General features: G+C 38.6%; 2 protein-coding genes across 5 annotated transcripts in view; one reads left to right on the top strand and one right to left on the bottom strand.

Moving 5' to 3' along the window:
- The window catches only part of cacna2d2a (calcium channel, voltage-dependent, alpha 2/delta subunit 2a), a 260,234-nt gene extending 252,430 nt beyond the window's left edge, over positions 1-7,804 (top strand). For all 3 annotated transcript variants that reach the window (XM_038272939.1, XM_038272940.1, XM_038272938.1), the window contains one exon: positions 302-7,804. In XM_038272939.1, the coding sequence (XP_038128867.1) occupies positions 302-424 (123 nt within the window). In that variant the 3' untranslated portion in view covers positions 425-7,804. The remainder of the gene's footprint in view (positions 1-301) is intronic.
- Positions 7,805-11,749: 3,945 nt separating this feature from the next.
- abhd14b (abhydrolase domain containing 14B) lies at positions 11,750-17,337 on the bottom strand. Of its 2 annotated transcripts, XM_038272970.1 has the most exons (4): positions 17,204-17,337; positions 15,923-16,137; positions 12,810-13,051; positions 12,544-12,723 (listed from the first exon to the last, which is right to left on the bottom strand). In XM_038272970.1, the coding sequence occupies exons 2-4, from the start codon at positions 16,134-16,136 to the stop codon at positions 12,544-12,546; spliced, it is 636 nt and encodes a 211-aa protein (XP_038128898.1). In that variant the 5' UTR covers position 16,137; positions 17,204-17,337. The 2 variants fall into 2 exon arrangements, with proteins under 2 accessions (XP_038128899.1, XP_038128898.1); XM_038272971.1 differs by lacking the exon at positions 17,204-17,337 and having other exon boundaries at positions 11,750-12,723; positions 15,923-16,136.
- Between the last annotated feature and the right edge of the window lie 46 nt (positions 17,338-17,383).

The raw sequence follows: 17,383 nt of genomic DNA, 5'->3' as shown, positions 1-17,383 counted from the left end.
TTATAATTAAATCACCAACTTGGTTACAGCAAGAACTATACAACAGTACTTTGCCCAAACACATTCCAAAAATATCACCTTGAAAGTAATTAACAGAACTGTTGACTCAAGTCTCAAATCTGCAGGTTCAAAGGGCAGGAAGAGCTATGTTTTTTGGATGACTGCAATGAATTAGGTAGAAATAAGGTCACTAAAGAAAGCAGATACTCAGTCTAGAATCATGAACTGTTTCTCATTCAAATTTAGTATTTTGCAATACAAAAGATGCCCCACTCTGATATCTGTTTGTGCTGTTTTGCAGGAGAACACATCAGACTGTGGAAGAGGTCACTCCTTGGGTCCTCCTCTCTACACACTACTGCTCATTCAGCTGCTCCTGCTTTATCAAGCTCTCAGCCCCCACAATCACTCTCTCTTACATTAACTTCATTTTACTGCAGCTCTATTCACCCCCCCCTCCCCTCCCCCTTCCTTAAAAATCACTTGATTCCTCCCAACTCTTCTTCTACTTACCTGCACCCTGCTTTTGTTTTAGTTATAGTTAATTATGGGACTTCCTTTCACAGTTAGCTGGAAACCCCAAGTGCAGCGCCACCCAGTTTAGACGCTGGATGTTTTTGTCCTCAGCCCACTTATAATCTGCATCTGCAAGCCAAGCTGCTGGCACAAGACCATGGAGGCACCCCAGAATAGAGAAAAATAAATCCCTGTCTAATCCAAATACTACCATCATCTAGATAAGGGCGAGATCCTGACAGACTGCCCTCCCAGGGCCGGACTTCTTCTTCGCCTTCATCTCAAAGTCTCACCATCTGCCTCTCGTAAGGCTGTGGACCCTCCAGCCAGCTGTACCACAATAGATAAGACAAAAAAAAAAAAAAAAGTCAATAAGTATTCACAATGTCAAATATTACCTGCTGAAGTGATGAGTATTCCAAACATGCTGTATGCTTAGGATTTTCATTTGAAAAGGAAGCTAAGTGTTAACCTAAAATGCGCTATATCTATTTGCCAAAATGAGATATCCTTTCCTGTGGTCTTATTTTTGTAGCCAAAAACACAAAGAGGAAACTGAATTTAGATCCACAGCAGCTGAATTATGATTCATTTTGTGCAGCTCTAATTAACAGAGTGGCTTAAAAAATGGATGAAAAAGGATGTCAGATAAGGAGTGTGATTGTCTCTAGAAAATGTAATACCAAATTTTTCTTGAAGTGTTTTTATGATGGTTTATCAGTGCTTTGTGAATTCTGGCTCGTAAGCCCTAAGCTGTAAAATCTGGATCAGCGTTCGGTTGCTACAAGAACATTGTTGATGTTGTGTGGTATTACTCTCTTTTATGATCAATCGAACCATTCTGACCTCGAAAAAAATAGTTATAAAAAAAAAAAAACTCACCTCTTACAGTAGAAGTACTTCATCAATTCTCCGAATCACAATTGTTGTGTGTATGTGGTTTACTCGTGTCAAATTCCAAGCCTTTCTTTCGGAGGGGTCTGTCATGTTTAATTTACCTTTGACTGACACTGTTCAATCTTTAAAAACCATCCACTGCTGAGGGTTAGGGGCTAATTGTTATTTTCCACCAGTAGTTTAGAAGGGGCCACTAAATTTGGTGATCACGTACAGTAGTAGTCACTTATCCTCTAACCATTGCAATGTATGGGTTTTATTTTATAATGACTCCTATTATTTGAGGCTCCTGTGTTTAGGAGCCACTCTGTTTCATAGTGCCTTTATGCACTTTGTTTTGGCTGTATAAGTGTGAAGCTACTGTATAGTACCTTTAAAAGCAGCCATGTTTGAGGCTTTGGATGCTAAGGAGGACTGAATCTGTTGAGTGACGCTGTAGAACTAGCTTTACACTGAGCCCTCAATCTGATCGGCTCCCCTTGATGTCCTTCCCCCTCCAGAGCCTCCCTTCTGCCGTCACACGGGGATTACTATACGGTTCCTTTACCATACCATGTATAGAGCTATGATACACTATCGATATACAGAAACTTAACCGGCCATAGTGTGTTCTTAGGGCCACCTGACCGCTATCGTTCTGCCTGGTTTGTGTGTGTTTGTGTGTGTGCGTGTGTGCGTTTGTGTAAAAAGCCCTCACAAGGATCATTGGTCAAATGAGCGTAATTTGGGGTGGGGGTACCAGGGGTGATATTTGAGCTAGCACGGCTGTTTCGTTACCGTTTCTGTGTTGCAGCAGACAAGATCCAGTGTTGTGATGGAGAAATATACTAAAAGATAGACCTATAAAGTTCAGGTCATGAGTTTAAGTGTCGTCACAATGGGTTTTTATTGTCATATTGAATTTGGCATTATACAGTTACATCGTTACACAGCATACAACCTCAGTGGTGTTGGAGATGCTGGAATTCACTGCTGATCATCACTTGCTCACACATGGTCTACGTTGGAACATCCTATCTCAAATTTGGTTTGAAGTTGATCTGGCATAATTCTCCCTAGATATGGACTACTCTCTCTTTGGAAAAGTTGGTGAGATTATTTAAATTGGTTTGTTTTCTTCCAAGAACTTGGCTTCCTCACTGTCCTCAGTTTTAGGGGCCCTATTAAGAATGCTTAAAGGTATAGTGGAGGATTTTCATGAATTTTTAAAAAGCCCGCCCTCTCCACTTTTAAAAAAGAAAATGCACATGCACAACCCTTTACCCGCTTCTAAGAGGGAACGCCTGTTAAATGTGTGCGAGAGCGTGCACAAGCCCATTTCTCCTCGTGTACGCTCTGTTAGAAAATTTTGCTGATTGCGTCGCTCATACAAGCTTACTTTCCAAAAGAAGATTTGCAATTTTTCCACTATGTCAGACAGTAAAAAAGGGGACAATCATGTAGAACGGCCTTATGTAAACATATCACCAGAATGATTGACAATTAGGGGGACCACTTATTTAGATGATCCACTATACCTTTAATACAACTCTTCAAAAAAAACTTTTGATGGTGTTTGGGATCAAGGTCCAAGTTTCAACCTTTTTACCAGACCAAGACCATATAATCTCAGTTGTCACTGAAATAGCAAAAGTCTGACTACTAGCTGGGAGGAAAATGTTGGCTGGTTGAGATTTATACCATCATTGAATATTCAACTAGAACATCACAATGTCATGTTTCCCTAGTTCTCTGCGATTCTACCTGCCAAACGTGTCATCGTTAAAAGAAAATGGCTACTTCTTTCAAGAAAAACACTGGAAACACCAAAGCTTAAGCCTATCATATACTTGAAGATGCTACACCAATGCTGCTTGCTCACAGCATAGCAAATTTTACATCAGCATGGACTGAAAGCATACCAACCTCCAAAACTGACCCATTCAAATGTCTTTGGAGGGGAAACCTATTCTGTGTTAGACAAGACAAAGATTGAATTAATGGCATCAAGAACAAGAATAATTTTAAGGAGTCAAGGCAATTCTTTCAAAACTAAGAACATTGTACCTACTGTCAAGCAATAGTAGTGGATGTACCATGCTGAGCAGCTGTGTTTTGCTGCAGTGAGGAAGGGGGATTATCATTACATTGTTTACCATCAGCAAAGATCAACAGCTAGATGGCTGACTCTTGGACAAGTTGGATGTTCCAACAGGAAGATGATCCCAAACACACATCAGAATACTTTGGACAAAGCAGCCTAAGAAAAAGTTTCTGATCCATGCCTTTTAAAAAATGTGCGGTCTATGCTAACCATTTCCCTCAGAACTAGAAAATCAGAATGATTTTATCTATGAATTAAAAGCATATTTCCTTCTGGAAGGTTGGGAATTCTAACTTTGGAGTACAAACTAATTGCAGTCTAAGATCTTGGTCTAAGTCAGAAAACTGCCATGATCCATATCTGTTTAGTGTTTCCATTCATTTCAAACCCCAGTTTACCGTGTTGCTCTGTCTCTTCCCATTTTTATTTAAATTGCTGTGTCCTTTTTCCGAGTTCTTCCTTTAAGTTTGATTATTCAGTGCTACAGCCCTGTTCCAGTCTTCGCATCGGTTCGTCTTTAATTACACATTATATAAAAAGGAAACAAACAGTTGACAACAAAATTATACCGATTCTGTAAAGAGAAAGGGTCTAATATCCAACTGGGATTATGTCAGGACTTTGGCTGTGTGAAAATGTCCGCCCTAACCACTATTTAGGGCACTATATAGTGGCTACGCCATTTTAAATTACTGTCCGAACATCTAGTGGATGAAAAAGTAGTGGACTCAAATTTTCCCACAATGCATTGAAAATTAGTAATCATCCATGATCACTAGACGAGCAAATATATCCCAGAATGAGAGCTCTCCTCGCAAAGCCTTATGGGATTTGCAGTCACAGCCTGCTGTTGCAGCCTGACTGTGGCAACTAATAACAAAGATGGCACAGAGACCGTGCAGAGTTACGTGACCAATGGGGAGTGAAAAGTAGTGATCATCTGACTGAACAAACAGTTAAGTTAGTTCACTATAAAGTCCTCTATATAGTCCCCGCTCTATATAGAGTTTGAGAGATTGAGGGGTTAGGCCAGATGTTTAGACACAGCCTTTGTTTATACAGTAATATAGAGGTAACTTACTAAGGGATGTTTTGTCCATGTGTGTTATAGGGGGATATCAACATGAATTCAGACTTGGAATCATGGAAAATGTTTAGGAAACGAGAGTAAAAACACTGACTTTATATTAATTTAATTAGATCCATGCAGACGATTCCTATGTAAACCCTTGACCAGAACTGTAGGTGTTACTCTATTTAAATGTTGATATAGAGGAAGAGAGGAATGTGTAGTTTATTAGTGTTTTATGTCTGAATGCAAAAGAGTTATCAAAGCCTCTTTAAATGCCTTAGTGTTTCTCAGTGAGGAGCTTTCATTCCCCCACTTAAACCCTGTCTCTAAAATACTCCCCCTTCAGACTTTTCTTAGTGTCATGTATTAAGGTTCACTGGGGTCTGATTTTTTCCTAGTTTTTCTCTCCTGATGAATTGTTGATTGATGCATGTTTGCGTTAAAAATGCTCAAACGCCAGTGGGAGGGTCCCCATTTTAAAAGCTCCTGACCTTGGATGTTGACGCCCACTCAGATCTCGCTTTACTGCTCAGGTGAGAATGAGTCACACAACAGTTTGAACCTTAACCGCACACTCTGTACAGTCTTCATACAGTTTAATGTGGCAAATCATGCTGGCACAGTAACTGCAGCTGAGCTCCTAGTAAACCTGAGAAAACATGAAAAAGAGAGACTGTTAATGGAGCTTCATTTAAAGAGTATTTATTAATTTGGCCTTTTTGGCCTGATGCAGTCGTACTTTTCTGGCATTTGTTTGTCTCTGTCCTGTGCCATTAATTCTGTCTGTAACTTCCTATTTCCACCGTCTGTAAATGAAAGCTAAACACGTGCCTGTGGAAATGTACCCCCTGCTACGACCTCTCTTTCCCTGGAACCATACGCTAAATATGAAAACCTACACTTTGTGCACCTGCACTGAGACGTTTTGCACACGTAAACCTGTAAGAAGACATAATGACACTATTTGTGCCCAGTTGGAAGGTGATGAATAGGTGGGAGGATGAAAGGCAGAGAGGTTTAATCCATAGGTGTTTTCTGCAGGGTTCCTACACTTTTAAACACTTGCTATACTTTTCAGAGTTTTCAGATATCCGGATTTTTCTGACCGTTTTGGGAAGAACACCTTAACTCAAATTTACCAAATCATCAAACATCATAATACTGAATTCCCATTCATTGGTAGAGTGAAAGCATTTTTTATTGCTAATATTTGCACCAGGTTATCCTGCACTAGTCCAATTCCTGTAGAGCAACAAATTCTGATTCTCTGCAACTCAGAAATAAAAATCATCAATGAGACTTGGACAAAGACCCAGGTTGACATGATGCATATCAAATATGTAATAGGGGAAATAAATATTAAATCTCCTTTGCTTTAGTAAATGTGTAGTTCTAAATGAACTATAAGCATGAAGTACTCACCAAATAGCAACAAGAACCCAAGCAATCCATACAAAAAACTTTTAATTAATAACAAACGCTTTTGCTTTTATGGCAATAATAGCAGTTGTCAATGCTTGGGTGTGATTCTGAGCCAGACTTCATACAAAATGGCTCCAGGTCCAAAAGGATCTGCAGCTCTCTTCTATGCCCTCCTGATCTTCAGTTCATTTTGTCATATTTCTGTTTAATTCAGATCAGGTGAAGCCATGATAAGTGCTTTATTTCTTTTCATGATTATAGACTAATCCCGTGTTTCCATTAAGGCATATGGCATCATCATCTTTTTGAACATTTCTGCATCAATTTATGAAATTTATCTTCAGATATAAATTTCTCCATTCATACTTCCTTTATTTATATGAATTCACTCCCATGCCACAATTTCATACTCTTCAAACTTCACTGTTGATTTGGTGATTTTAGGCTGATGTGTTCAGAGGGTGAACTTCAGTCTTAACATCCAGAATTTTATTAATATTTCCAATTCCTAAGTAAGTCTTACACAAGCGTCATCATATCCCCTCTTCAGCAGTGGATTATTGTCCATGGAGCATACAGTAAATGAAGACAATTACTTTTTAGAGCATTACTGTTCTTTAAAGTCACCAATACCCCCACTATTCTGGGACCACTGCCCACCATTAGTCAGTTCTTGTGTAAAATAATGGTAATGCAAAAATTCAATTGAGTGACTTAAATTTGCAATTTCTAAATCTGTCTCTATTTGTGTGGACTGCTTGATTTCTTACTGACATTCGGTGCATTCTTCATGGCAAAAGCACCTTTAATAACCATGAACCATAAAATCATTGTGTTTAGTCGTAAAATGATTGACGTGTTAAGAACATTTAAGTTGTCGTAAAGGACAGTTTGAATATAAATTCTACTTTTTCAGAAATTCAGTTTTAATGCAATAAGGAACTTTGAAAATTTGGCATTTCCCTTAGTTTATTTTCTAATTGCCAATGTTTGGAAAATTTTTGAACTAATTTGCAATATTTTGCTGCTGTTTGCAGCACTGTGTAGGAACCCTGTGTCTGTGAGTGGGTGGGATGTCAGGAGTGAGCTCAGGAGGCGGGTCTCCACAGAGCAGCACGGGCCTGTTAAATCCTACAGCCCCATCTTTGCGTGCATCTTGACGGAACACACAAATCTGATTTCTCTGGTTTGACAGATTTTCTTTTGCCAAAAACAAAAAAAAATAAATAAGACAAATAAAAAAAATCTAACTGGACCAGCTTGGGGATGAGAGGGAGGGATCAGCTTTCAGACATCAAGAGATGTTTTCATAAAGAGCGTTCCCCCCCGCGACCCTCGCTGCCCCTGTGTTGGTGCATCTCTGTAGGAAAGACGTGCGTATGTGTTTGTAGTCTGTAGTCTGGTGCTATGTGACCATGTTTGACAAAGAGTGTGAAAAAAACAGCAACATATAGAGAAAAAAAAAAGTTAAATCAGTCAAAGTTAAAGTGAAGTTTAAGAAATATATATAGGAAAACAGCACTGCTGATAAGTTTGAGATCTGATGTCCAAATGGTTTTATTATTTTTCTGTTCTTTTTTCTTTTACTTATTGTATGTTTGGGTGAGTGTGAATGTGCGCGTGGAAAGTTTAGCTCCTCCTTTTTTTGGGCAATGGTCCATGTCGCTCCATTCTTTTGTACAGATGAAGCTTAAAAAAAAAAAAAAAGAGGGCAAAATTTGTAAAATATTGTGTCTGTGACTCCTTGTAAAATATTTTCAAATTGTTTATTACAGAGAATCAGTTATTAAATAATGTTCATATTTTTCACTTCATCCAACTGTGTGGTGTGTTCATTTGGTAATTTGCATTTACAGAAGTTTGGATGCAGGTGCAATCAATCAATGTCTTGATGGTTCCTTTGCTTACACACCTGACTTAAATGTCTGATTTATCTCCTCAGCATCAGTTAACTTCTCCAGATTATTTCTACATTATTTGATTCAGGTATGTTGAAGCAGAGACATCTAAAAGGTGCAGGAAAATGACCTTGAAAACCAGAATTTAGGAAGTCTGGTGTAGAGGGTTCCTTTGGGGGTGTTATCTTTGGACTCCAATTATACCATTTATAATGCTAGTTAAAAATACTTTAAATCCACAAGAAGTTGATCTCAAACAAACTTTGCCATGCAAAACAGAATAATTAGAATAATTTCAGTTTTAAATACAGATTTAAGGCAAAAAGAGCTTTTTTCTGAATACAACTAACCCTATGAACTACAGTGGAGTTAATTACACTATGTACCAGAACCATTTCAGTATTTTAATGTACTACTTTAGTTGTGCCCCTGAGGAGTAAAGGAACCCAGAGGTGTTTTGATAATAACCTGAATTTCTTGATTGATTGACTTTATTGATCTCACAGTGGATACATTTACTCTTTACATCCGCTCAAATAGTCAAAGGAGAAGAAGAATGTGCCAAAGGAAGAAAAAGTTTGTTTGTTTTTTTAGTAGGATCATTAAACAGGGTTATTGCACATGGTGTTTACATGGGTATTTATATACACTATATTGCCAAAAGTATTTGCTCACCCATCCAAATTATTGGAATCAGGTGTTCCAATCACTTCCATGGCCACAGGTGTATAAATTCAAGCACCTAGGCATGCAGACTGTTTTTACAAACATTTGTGAAAGAATGGGTCGCTCTCAGGAGCTCAGTGAATTCCAGCGTGGAACTGTGATAGGATGCCACCTGTGCAACAAATCCAGTCGTGAAATTTCCTCGCTCCTAAATATTCCACAGTCAACTGTCAGCTGTATTATAAGAAAATGGAAGTGTTTGGGAACGACAGCAACTCAGCCACGAAGTGGTAGGCCACGTAAACTGACGGAGCGGGGTCAGCGGATGCTGACGCGCATAGTGCGAAGAGGTCGCCAACTTTCTGCAGAGTCAATCACTACAGACCTCCAAACTTCATGTAGCTCAAGAACAGTGCGCAGAGAGCTTCATGGAATGGGTTTCCATGGGCGAGCAGCTGCATCCAAGCCATACATCACCAAGTGCAATGCAAAGCGTCGGATGCGGTGGTGTAAAGCACGCCGCCACTGGACTCTAGAGCAGTGGAGACGCGTTCTCTGGAGTGACGAATCGCGCTTCTCCATCTGGCAATCTGATGGACGGGTCTGGGTTTGGCGGTTGCCAGGAGAACGGTACTTGTCTGACTGCATTGTGCCAAGTGTAAAGTTTGGTGGAGGGGGGATTATGGTGTGGGGTTGTTTTTCAGGAGCTGGGCTTGGCCCCTTAGTTCCAGTGAAAGGAACTCTGAATGCTTCAGCATACCAAGACATTTTGGACAATTCCATGCTCCCAACTTTGTGGGAACAGTTTGGAGCTGGCCCCTTCCTCTTCCAACATGACTGTGCACCAGTGCACAAAGCAAGGTCCATAAAGACATGGATGACAGAGTCTGGTGTGGATGAACTTGACTGGCCTGCACAGAGTCCTGACCTCAACCCGATAGAACACCTTTGGGATGAATTAGAGCGGAGACTGAGAGCCAGGCCTTCTCGTCCAACATCAGTGTGCGACCTCACAAATGCGCTTCTGGAAGAATGGTCAAAAATTCCCATAAACACACTCCTAAACCTTGTGGACAGCCTTCCCAGAAGAGTTGAAGCTGTTCTAGCTGCAAAGGGTGGACCGACGTCATATTGAACCCTATGGATTAGGAACGGGATGTCACTTAAGCTCATATGTGAGTCAAGGCAGGTGAGCAAATACTTTTGGCAATATAGTGTAGATGCCTATTTGTATATATAGTTATTGCACTGGGTGTCAAATATAGAGAAACAGGTTATTGCACAGGTATCAAATAGCAAATTGCACATTATACATTGCACAAGTTATTGTAGTGTTGCCATGTAGAGTCTGGTTGCAGCAGGGATGAATGACCTGTGGTAGCGCTCCTTTTTACAGACAGCATGTTGGGTTCTGCATTGTTAGCTCTTTCTTCTTCCTCTTGACATGATTCTCTTGGACAGTTGCCCAACCCCAGTCCTTAGGGGGGCGGTGACCAGAGAATGTTAGATGAGTCCCAGGTCAACACGAATCAAATGTCTGAATTTTCTCCTAAACATCTAGTTAGCTTCTAGAGAGCTCTGCTTATTACCTAATAATTTCACACAGGTGTGTTAGCAGGCTTTTAAAAGGTGTAGGACTTTGTTCATTGAGAATAAGAGTTCAACACGTGCTCTTTATGAGAACAAGTCGTACTGAAAAAAATCCAAACTAAGCTATATCGCGCTCTGAACCATCCTGGTATATTCCTCCCTTGATAAAAACCATTATCCTCCTATTTCATGTTGAGACTCCCAGACTTTCCTCTCTCCAGACGTTTCCTCTTGGAGAAACCCCTACAAGCCCTTGCATGTCTGCCACATCAGCTGACTTATTTCTACACCCAGCATCTGTTGGAGCCAGGAGAGCCTGGATCAGCAGAATCACTTTATCCATCAAAAGCAGTGATGAAATCTGCTTATCGCCAGATCGGTAGCCACCTATAACCCCCCACCCAAGTCATTGGTGGCGCATAGAGATCCAGTACATAAAAGGTATGAACAGGTGATGCTTGAAAATGGTGTACATAATGGACAGTTTATGACTTGCACAAAAGTCTAATAAGGAAACGAGTCGGGTTTGAAGCTGGGGGTCTGTTCCTTCTGATCACAGCCCTAACAGAATGATGGAACCCAGGGCCATTTAACTTGGCGGTTCAAGGAGGGGCACTTGATGTTAATGCAGTGAACCAAAACCAGCATATTTCAGAATCAGAAATGTCACTGTGGATTTTTTTGCCTCAAACCTCCCAAGGACTTTGTGATTGAATGCAAGATTTATTTGAATCTGAAAGTAGGACTTTGCTTTTCAATTAAGCAACAATTCAGTACTTTAACTCCTTTCCTGAGGTAAGGCATCCCTTACATGTTCTCTTTTCTGCCTCAATAAAAGAAAATATATACATAATCAACTGTTCAACACATGTTCTCCATACATTTATATGGGGTGGCTCAAGAAACACCTCGTAAGTAGTCCATATCTTATCTCCCACTTTTGCATGAATTTAGCTTTTTACTTCTATATTTTTTCTTCCACTGAACTTTCCATATGTATATTTTAAGATAGTGCTCTGTTTACAGACAGCTTCTTTAGAAATCTTCAACATAGTACAGTAATCAGTGACTGCTGAATGACTGTCAACACAGGAATTAGACCCACTAAGTGAGCATTTCTCTTTTTTTTTATTGTTTTTGTATTTTAGCTCATTCTGAAATTGAAATTATTTTTCCTTGAAATATTTATCAAATAAATTAATGAATATGCTACTGTGAGATGCACCTGGCAGAAAGGACCGACCTGTAGAGCTTCCACGTTTTCACAGAGTAAGTCTGGACTCAGAAAACAGTGATCTTATTTTTACTCCCAGCTAAATTTTCATGTCATTCTTTTATGTCCCATGGTATTTTCCGGTTTTGAAAAAAATAAAATAATTTAATTTAGTTTTCCTTTTATATTCTTGGCCATGTTGTATTGGTTTTGGTGTGTGATGCTAATGTAGTGACAGACCTGGTCGCTTTTACTTAAAGTTATGTTAGCTGAGGTCATTTTTTCACAATAAGGAAATTTAAAAATATCAGCAAATATTGGTTAGCAGTTTTAAAGTTGTATATCGATAAATATCAGTATAGGTACATCCCTGAAAGAATAGAATCAATACATTATATCAGATAAAAATCATCAGGGGGGAATATTTTTATTAATAAAGGAGAGGAATAGTCATAAAAAAATGCTAATATCCCATCTATAATTAAAATGACTTGCATAATATAAGAAACATGCTTTGCATCAATTTATCTTGGTATTAATATTTAGTAAAAGCCTAAAAAAAAAGGTTAGCATTTTACGGCTATTCAACCATAAACCATCATGGTTTACAGTGGATTACAATGTGGTCTTTATGGGTACATATTAAACGAAGCTAGGGTTGAATGGGCCCTGCATTTCTTAAACACATTAATTATATAAATAAACAAATAAATTATATAAAGGGTTAAAATGAATAAGTAAAGTAAGACTAAGTAAAGGTTGGTCTATTCTGTATTGCTTGTGCAGCAGTCACTAAAATAAACTGACCTCAGACACCAGCAGACAAATTGCAAGTTAATCTTATCTCTTTTAAGGTCTTCAATACAGAAAGGATGCTGTTACTCATTTAGTTACAAATACATAGCTCCAAAGGTCACACGTACTATAAGAGTAGAAGGCATTATGGAAAAAGACACGAAATAATAGAAATAATGGAATAGTCTTAGCCCAGTTGTTAACGGAAAAGCAGCATAAGGAGGGGTTTCCTATAACAAACAATTTTCTAAGTGCTCACATAGGCTGCTGGATTTAGTAAACAGACAAACCCCTCTTGTGATTTGATTTGCAGGAATCATTGTGCACTAGGAACTTCTCATGAATGCTTCATTTGTCAGGCTTCTCTCTCCATTCAACAGGGCAAAGAGTCTCACAGAGTACCCAGAAAGTCAGTAAGTTCTTTGTGCCAGGTGTCTGGGTCATCCAGGTAACACGGGTGTCCCGCCCCCTTCATCACCACCACTCTGTGATTGGTTATAGGGCTCAGGTTACGGAGCGACACTTCCCCGAGCTGAGTGTCCTGGTCGCCATAAACGATCAGCGTCGGGACCTAAACACCCAAACAAAGACTCATGATTGATTAGAAACATATCCAGTTATTATTAATTACAGCTAAAGTTAATCTAAGATAAATACCTTCACACTCTGGTACTGCTCAGCGGTGAATTTTTCAGTGCAGATCGGCGCTATGGGGACGTAGGCTCGTATTAGAGGCTGGTGCTCCATGAGGAAAGGGAGAGAATACATCCCACTGAGTGAGGGGCTGATCACCACCACAGGGTTTAAGCTCAGCTCTTCACACACTTCCTTCAGGAACCCTGCAGGGGCAAGTTCTCCCACAGCTGCTGGGGCTTTGGCCGACTTGGACTGACCAAGTTCTGAGGAAAGATGGACAGCAGTGTTAAAAGAGAAGACTAAACGTATCACTGTGGAGGGGACTCAAGCTTCTTGTTGATCTTAATAACTTCTTCAAAATGTTAACATCAATGATTTTCTTTACATTTTTAGAAAGATTTATTAAAGTCTTTACTTTAAAACAAAACAAGACCCTTAGACAGAAGCTGGTGCATCCTAAAGATAAAACCACCAGACCTAAGATGAGCGGAGTGGTGTATGCAGTTCAATGCAGCAATGATTCCCCATTACTAAGAGATGGATTTACTTTTTCAGTTCAATTTGCATGTTTTCTAAGCCATAACAAGGCTTTTGTTTGGGCCACTTTATAAGCCTAGTACTCAAACCCTATTCCAGATATTCTGAATTGAGAAAGTTTCCTGGATGGGAAGCGAAACGTCTTCAAACCTGGAAAACAACGTTTGTTTTTCAACTTTTTTGGAATAAATAATCTGTGATTATCATATTTCAAGGGCAAAAACATTTTAAATTTCTTTTTTTTTTTATCAGTTTTTGCAGTGTAATACTAAATCTATTTCTTATGATTTGCATTGACATAACTGATTCTTCCCTCGGGCTAATTTATAATTTCACCTTACAATTTACTTGAACAATTATTATCACGAGGTCCACTGAAAGCATTTTATGACACAAATTTAAATCCCTATTTTTCAGCTGATTGGTCTACAAGAATATTTTACCTTTTTTTTTTTTCAAGGACCTTATAATTATCTAGGTATCTTTTACTAAACAGAACACAACATTAAACTTGACTAAATACAGTAAATGCTTATAAGGTTCTACTTTATTTTTCTACAGGAAAAAAAATAAATAAAATAAAATTCTAAGTATAAAATCGTTTGGAGAAAATACACACTTTTCCTTAATGAGCCAAGCCTCTGAGGCCCTAGGAAATACAATAATTCAGTCTTTAAATTCTCATTAAAATGTTGCATGTTTATGTTATTGCTCAACAGGTAAAACAAACAAAACATTATTTTCTGCTTTTAATTGGAAAAGTAATTTCAACCCTCTATGGAGAACATGTGTTAAAACATCAAGCAAGTACTTTATGCTTGATGATTTGGGCTAAAACATTTGGACACAACTGCTCTAAGTGTTTGCCACACGCTTAAAGTAAATTTCGTTTTTTTTTACATTGGGCCCTTCATTTTACGTTATTACATCATGTTCTACTCACCCATATGAGTTTTGTGTCATTTGGAGCCGTTCTGAAGATAATCCATTAGGTTATATACTAATATCCTAAAGGATATAACCTAACAGAATATGTTCAGAACGGCTCCAAAAGACACAAAACTCATATGGGTGAGTAGAACATGAGGTAATAACGTAAAATCAAGGGCCCAATGTAAAAAAAAAAAAAAAAGCAAGAAAAACGGTGTTCCCCCTTAAGCCTTTAAAGCCCGACCTAAGAATAAAACAAAACAGAAAATTACTTTTTTTTTTGTTTGAAGTCCTTATTTGGCCTTTTAACAAAATATGTAAAAAGAAAAAACAGAAATACATTTTTGATATTACTAATTTATTACTATGCGATAAGTCAAGATAATTTTTTGTCTAGTCTTCTGCCCTCTGTTATCAGGTTTATCTGATTGTGTACAATAGGTGTCAGATGCAAAACATTTGAGAAACCGTATGTATCAAATATGATACATTTGGCATTACAGGGATAATCTCTTAAAACCGACCTAGAGGACCTTAAATGGGGGTAATAACTCAGAATGCATAAAATTCCACCGTTAAATTTTGACCATCAGGTGGAGCCGTTGCGCGCAGCTCCAAGCTGCCACCAAAAGTTCCAAATCCCCACAGCTCTGGAACTGTTATAGCTAGAGGTCTGACATTTTCTGCATTTGTGGTTGAAATTATGTAGAACAAATGTAATACAATAAAACCTACTGACTACCTCAAAAAGACCTATCATTTCGAGAGTAAAAAAACTACTTTGAGTCATGTTTGAACTGACGCAGGTTGGTCTTTGTTCTACTCAGCCAATTTATATATTAGGAAACTAGAGGTTTTTAGCTTTCAAATAATGTGTTGCACATGTAATTTGGGCTTACAGTTCCTAAGTTATTTGCTGTTTCATTTGGGTATGCAAAATAGGCGAGGATTATCCAAAATGAGGTGGATGTTAAAAGAGGTTAATACTTAGTTTCTGCATCTTTTGCATTGTCTTAAGCATATGTAGTTACTTTAACACTTGTTTCATGTTAGTGGGGTAGGACATGAAATTCTTGTGTTTAAGTAACTAGCTAGCTATAACTAGATGCAAAAGATGCATGAATAATTTTTTCAGTGCACTACACCACTCCAGCTAAAGCTCTGACATCTACAGACTAACTTTTAAGGAACATTTTCAGACTTAAAAAGTAGTGGTTATGGAACCTTTCCTTTCTGTGGACAAACTCTTCATTTGCAAGTAAAAATCTGCTTATCATTTTACATCTGCTTTAAAGCTAGAGTGTGTAATAATTAAAGAGATTTACTGACATAAATGTAATATGCTATACATAAATATGTTATTTACTATAATCTATGACTTGAAGGACTCAATCATTGTTTTTTTATGTTTATCAGTTTCTTTTCACTCATTCTTTAGCTCTAAACCAACTGATGATCTTCACTTTCAATGTAATATATTAGTTGATCTAACTTCAGTGGTATCTTATTGAATTTTTAATGCTTCTTTGTGACAATAGCTTTACCATGTCTTCTTTGAGAAGCCCTTTGGTCAAGGACAAACCACCTAGATCAATTTTGATTTATCTAGATGGACTGATTTGTCTTCTCCTACAGACTGAATGTGGGTTTGTCCACGTTGGAAACACCTGGCAGGTCGAGGGCAACCGCTCGGCAGCTGGCTTTGGCAAGAGTCTCCAGAGTGCCGATTTGGAGCCAGTTCTCCGAAGAGAAGCGGATCCCATGAAGGAGAAGAACCGACATCTTTGGGTCTCCTGTAGCCGGCATGCTTTGTCTGTAGAAAAGTGGAGCTTTGCAGGTTTCCACCTGCACACTGCCTTCGCTCATCTTAACCGCTGACATCCTGGAGCAAAAGAGCAATTATTTTATTACTGAAATTAACCTTTAACTGAAACATAAAAAGAGATCCTTGTAACTTTAAGTTGCATAATTTCTCCAATAAAATCTCTAAAACAGCGTTAGGCAACTCAGCTTCTGCAAGTTGCACATGTTTCTGCTGCAGCTCACCCAACTGGATTAGTTATAACATTTCTTCAGCTGCACACTGAGTTCTGCAGAAGTAGATGATTAAAAAAAGGAACTTTTTTTTTTACAGCACCTAAGAAAATTATAACAATATAACCAACATTTAAAGAGAAGTTATGTATTTTCAATCATGATATAGAGCACAAGTCTTAACAAACAAATGAATGTTCTAAGAAAAATACAAAAGTACTGATACAAGAGAGAAACATCCCTTTTATAATATGGATGTAAAAGCACTTGTATCCAGACAGAGAAACATCAATTCTGACATGCTTAATCTAAATTAAGCGAGGGGTGCTGGTGCCTATCTCTAACTGTATATGGGTGAGATGCGGGGTACACCCTGGACAGGTCAAAACAGAGACAAACAACCATTCACACCTAAGGAATAAACCTAACTGTCATGTTTTTGGACAGTGAGAGGAGGCCAGAGTACCCGGAGAGAACCCACGCATGCTCAGGGAGAACATGCAAACTCCATGCAGAGAGACTCCAGGCCGGGAATCGAACCCACAGCTTTCTTGCTGCACGGCAGCAGCGCTACCCACTGAGCGTGAAAATGTAAAATTCTGCAGGTTATTACACAACTGGAAAGAAAATTTGAGTTTCCAGAGCAGCTTCAGAGCGACATTACTTCCTATATTATTGTATTTCTTAACATTAAGCAACAATGGTCGTGTTTTAGGGGAATGTTAATTAAAACCGTGTAATTTTTTAAACAAATATTCTTTCTGCTGTTTGCAGTTGATGCTGTTGTCATTTTTCCCAGTGAATACTTTTAAAGAGTTTGATCAAAGTCCACTTCAGATCGTTTCATATTGACTTCACGTATTTAGCACCACGATGACAAGTACGAGGATAATATAAATACAGTTTATTCTTACCCAAACGCCTCCGGTGATGATTACTCAGTCAAGAAAATAGAATAAGCTGCGAACAAGCTGCTGTGGTTTCTCTTTAGTCCAGCAAAACAGGAAGAATCAGAAACTAACATCGGAGGAGGAATCACTCTACTGACCCCTAGCGTCCGTGTGGAGAACTACAGCCAGAAGCAAACGTGTCCC

This window comes from Cyprinodon tularosa, unplaced genomic scaffold (genome assembly GCF_016077235.1).
Source record: "Cyprinodon tularosa strain WSP-4 unplaced genomic scaffold, ASM1607723v1 ctg85, whole genome shotgun sequence".
Classification (NCBI taxonomy): Eukaryota; Metazoa; Chordata; class Actinopteri; order Cyprinodontiformes; family Cyprinodontidae; genus Cyprinodon; species Cyprinodon tularosa.
The sequence above is the reverse complement of the archived record's forward strand: the minus strand, read 5'-3'. Positions and strand labels throughout refer to the sequence as shown.

What these genes read in the sequence shown, in the direction of transcription:
- abhd14b (XM_038272970.1), bottom strand. Translation starts at nt 16,136, where the DNA reads ATGTCAGCGGTTAAGATGAGCGAAGGCAGTGTGCAGGTGGAAACCTGC. An exon ending in GGTTGCCCTCGACCTGCCAG is followed by an intron (nt 13,052 to 15,922) that starts GTGTTTCCAACG and finishes ATCTTTCCTCAG; the next exon opens with AACTTGGTCAGTCCAAGTCG. An exon ending in AGCAGTACCAGAGTGTGAAG is followed by an intron (nt 12,724 to 12,809) that starts GTATTTATCTTA and finishes TTGGGTGTTTAG; the next exon opens with GTCCCGACGCTGATCGTTTA.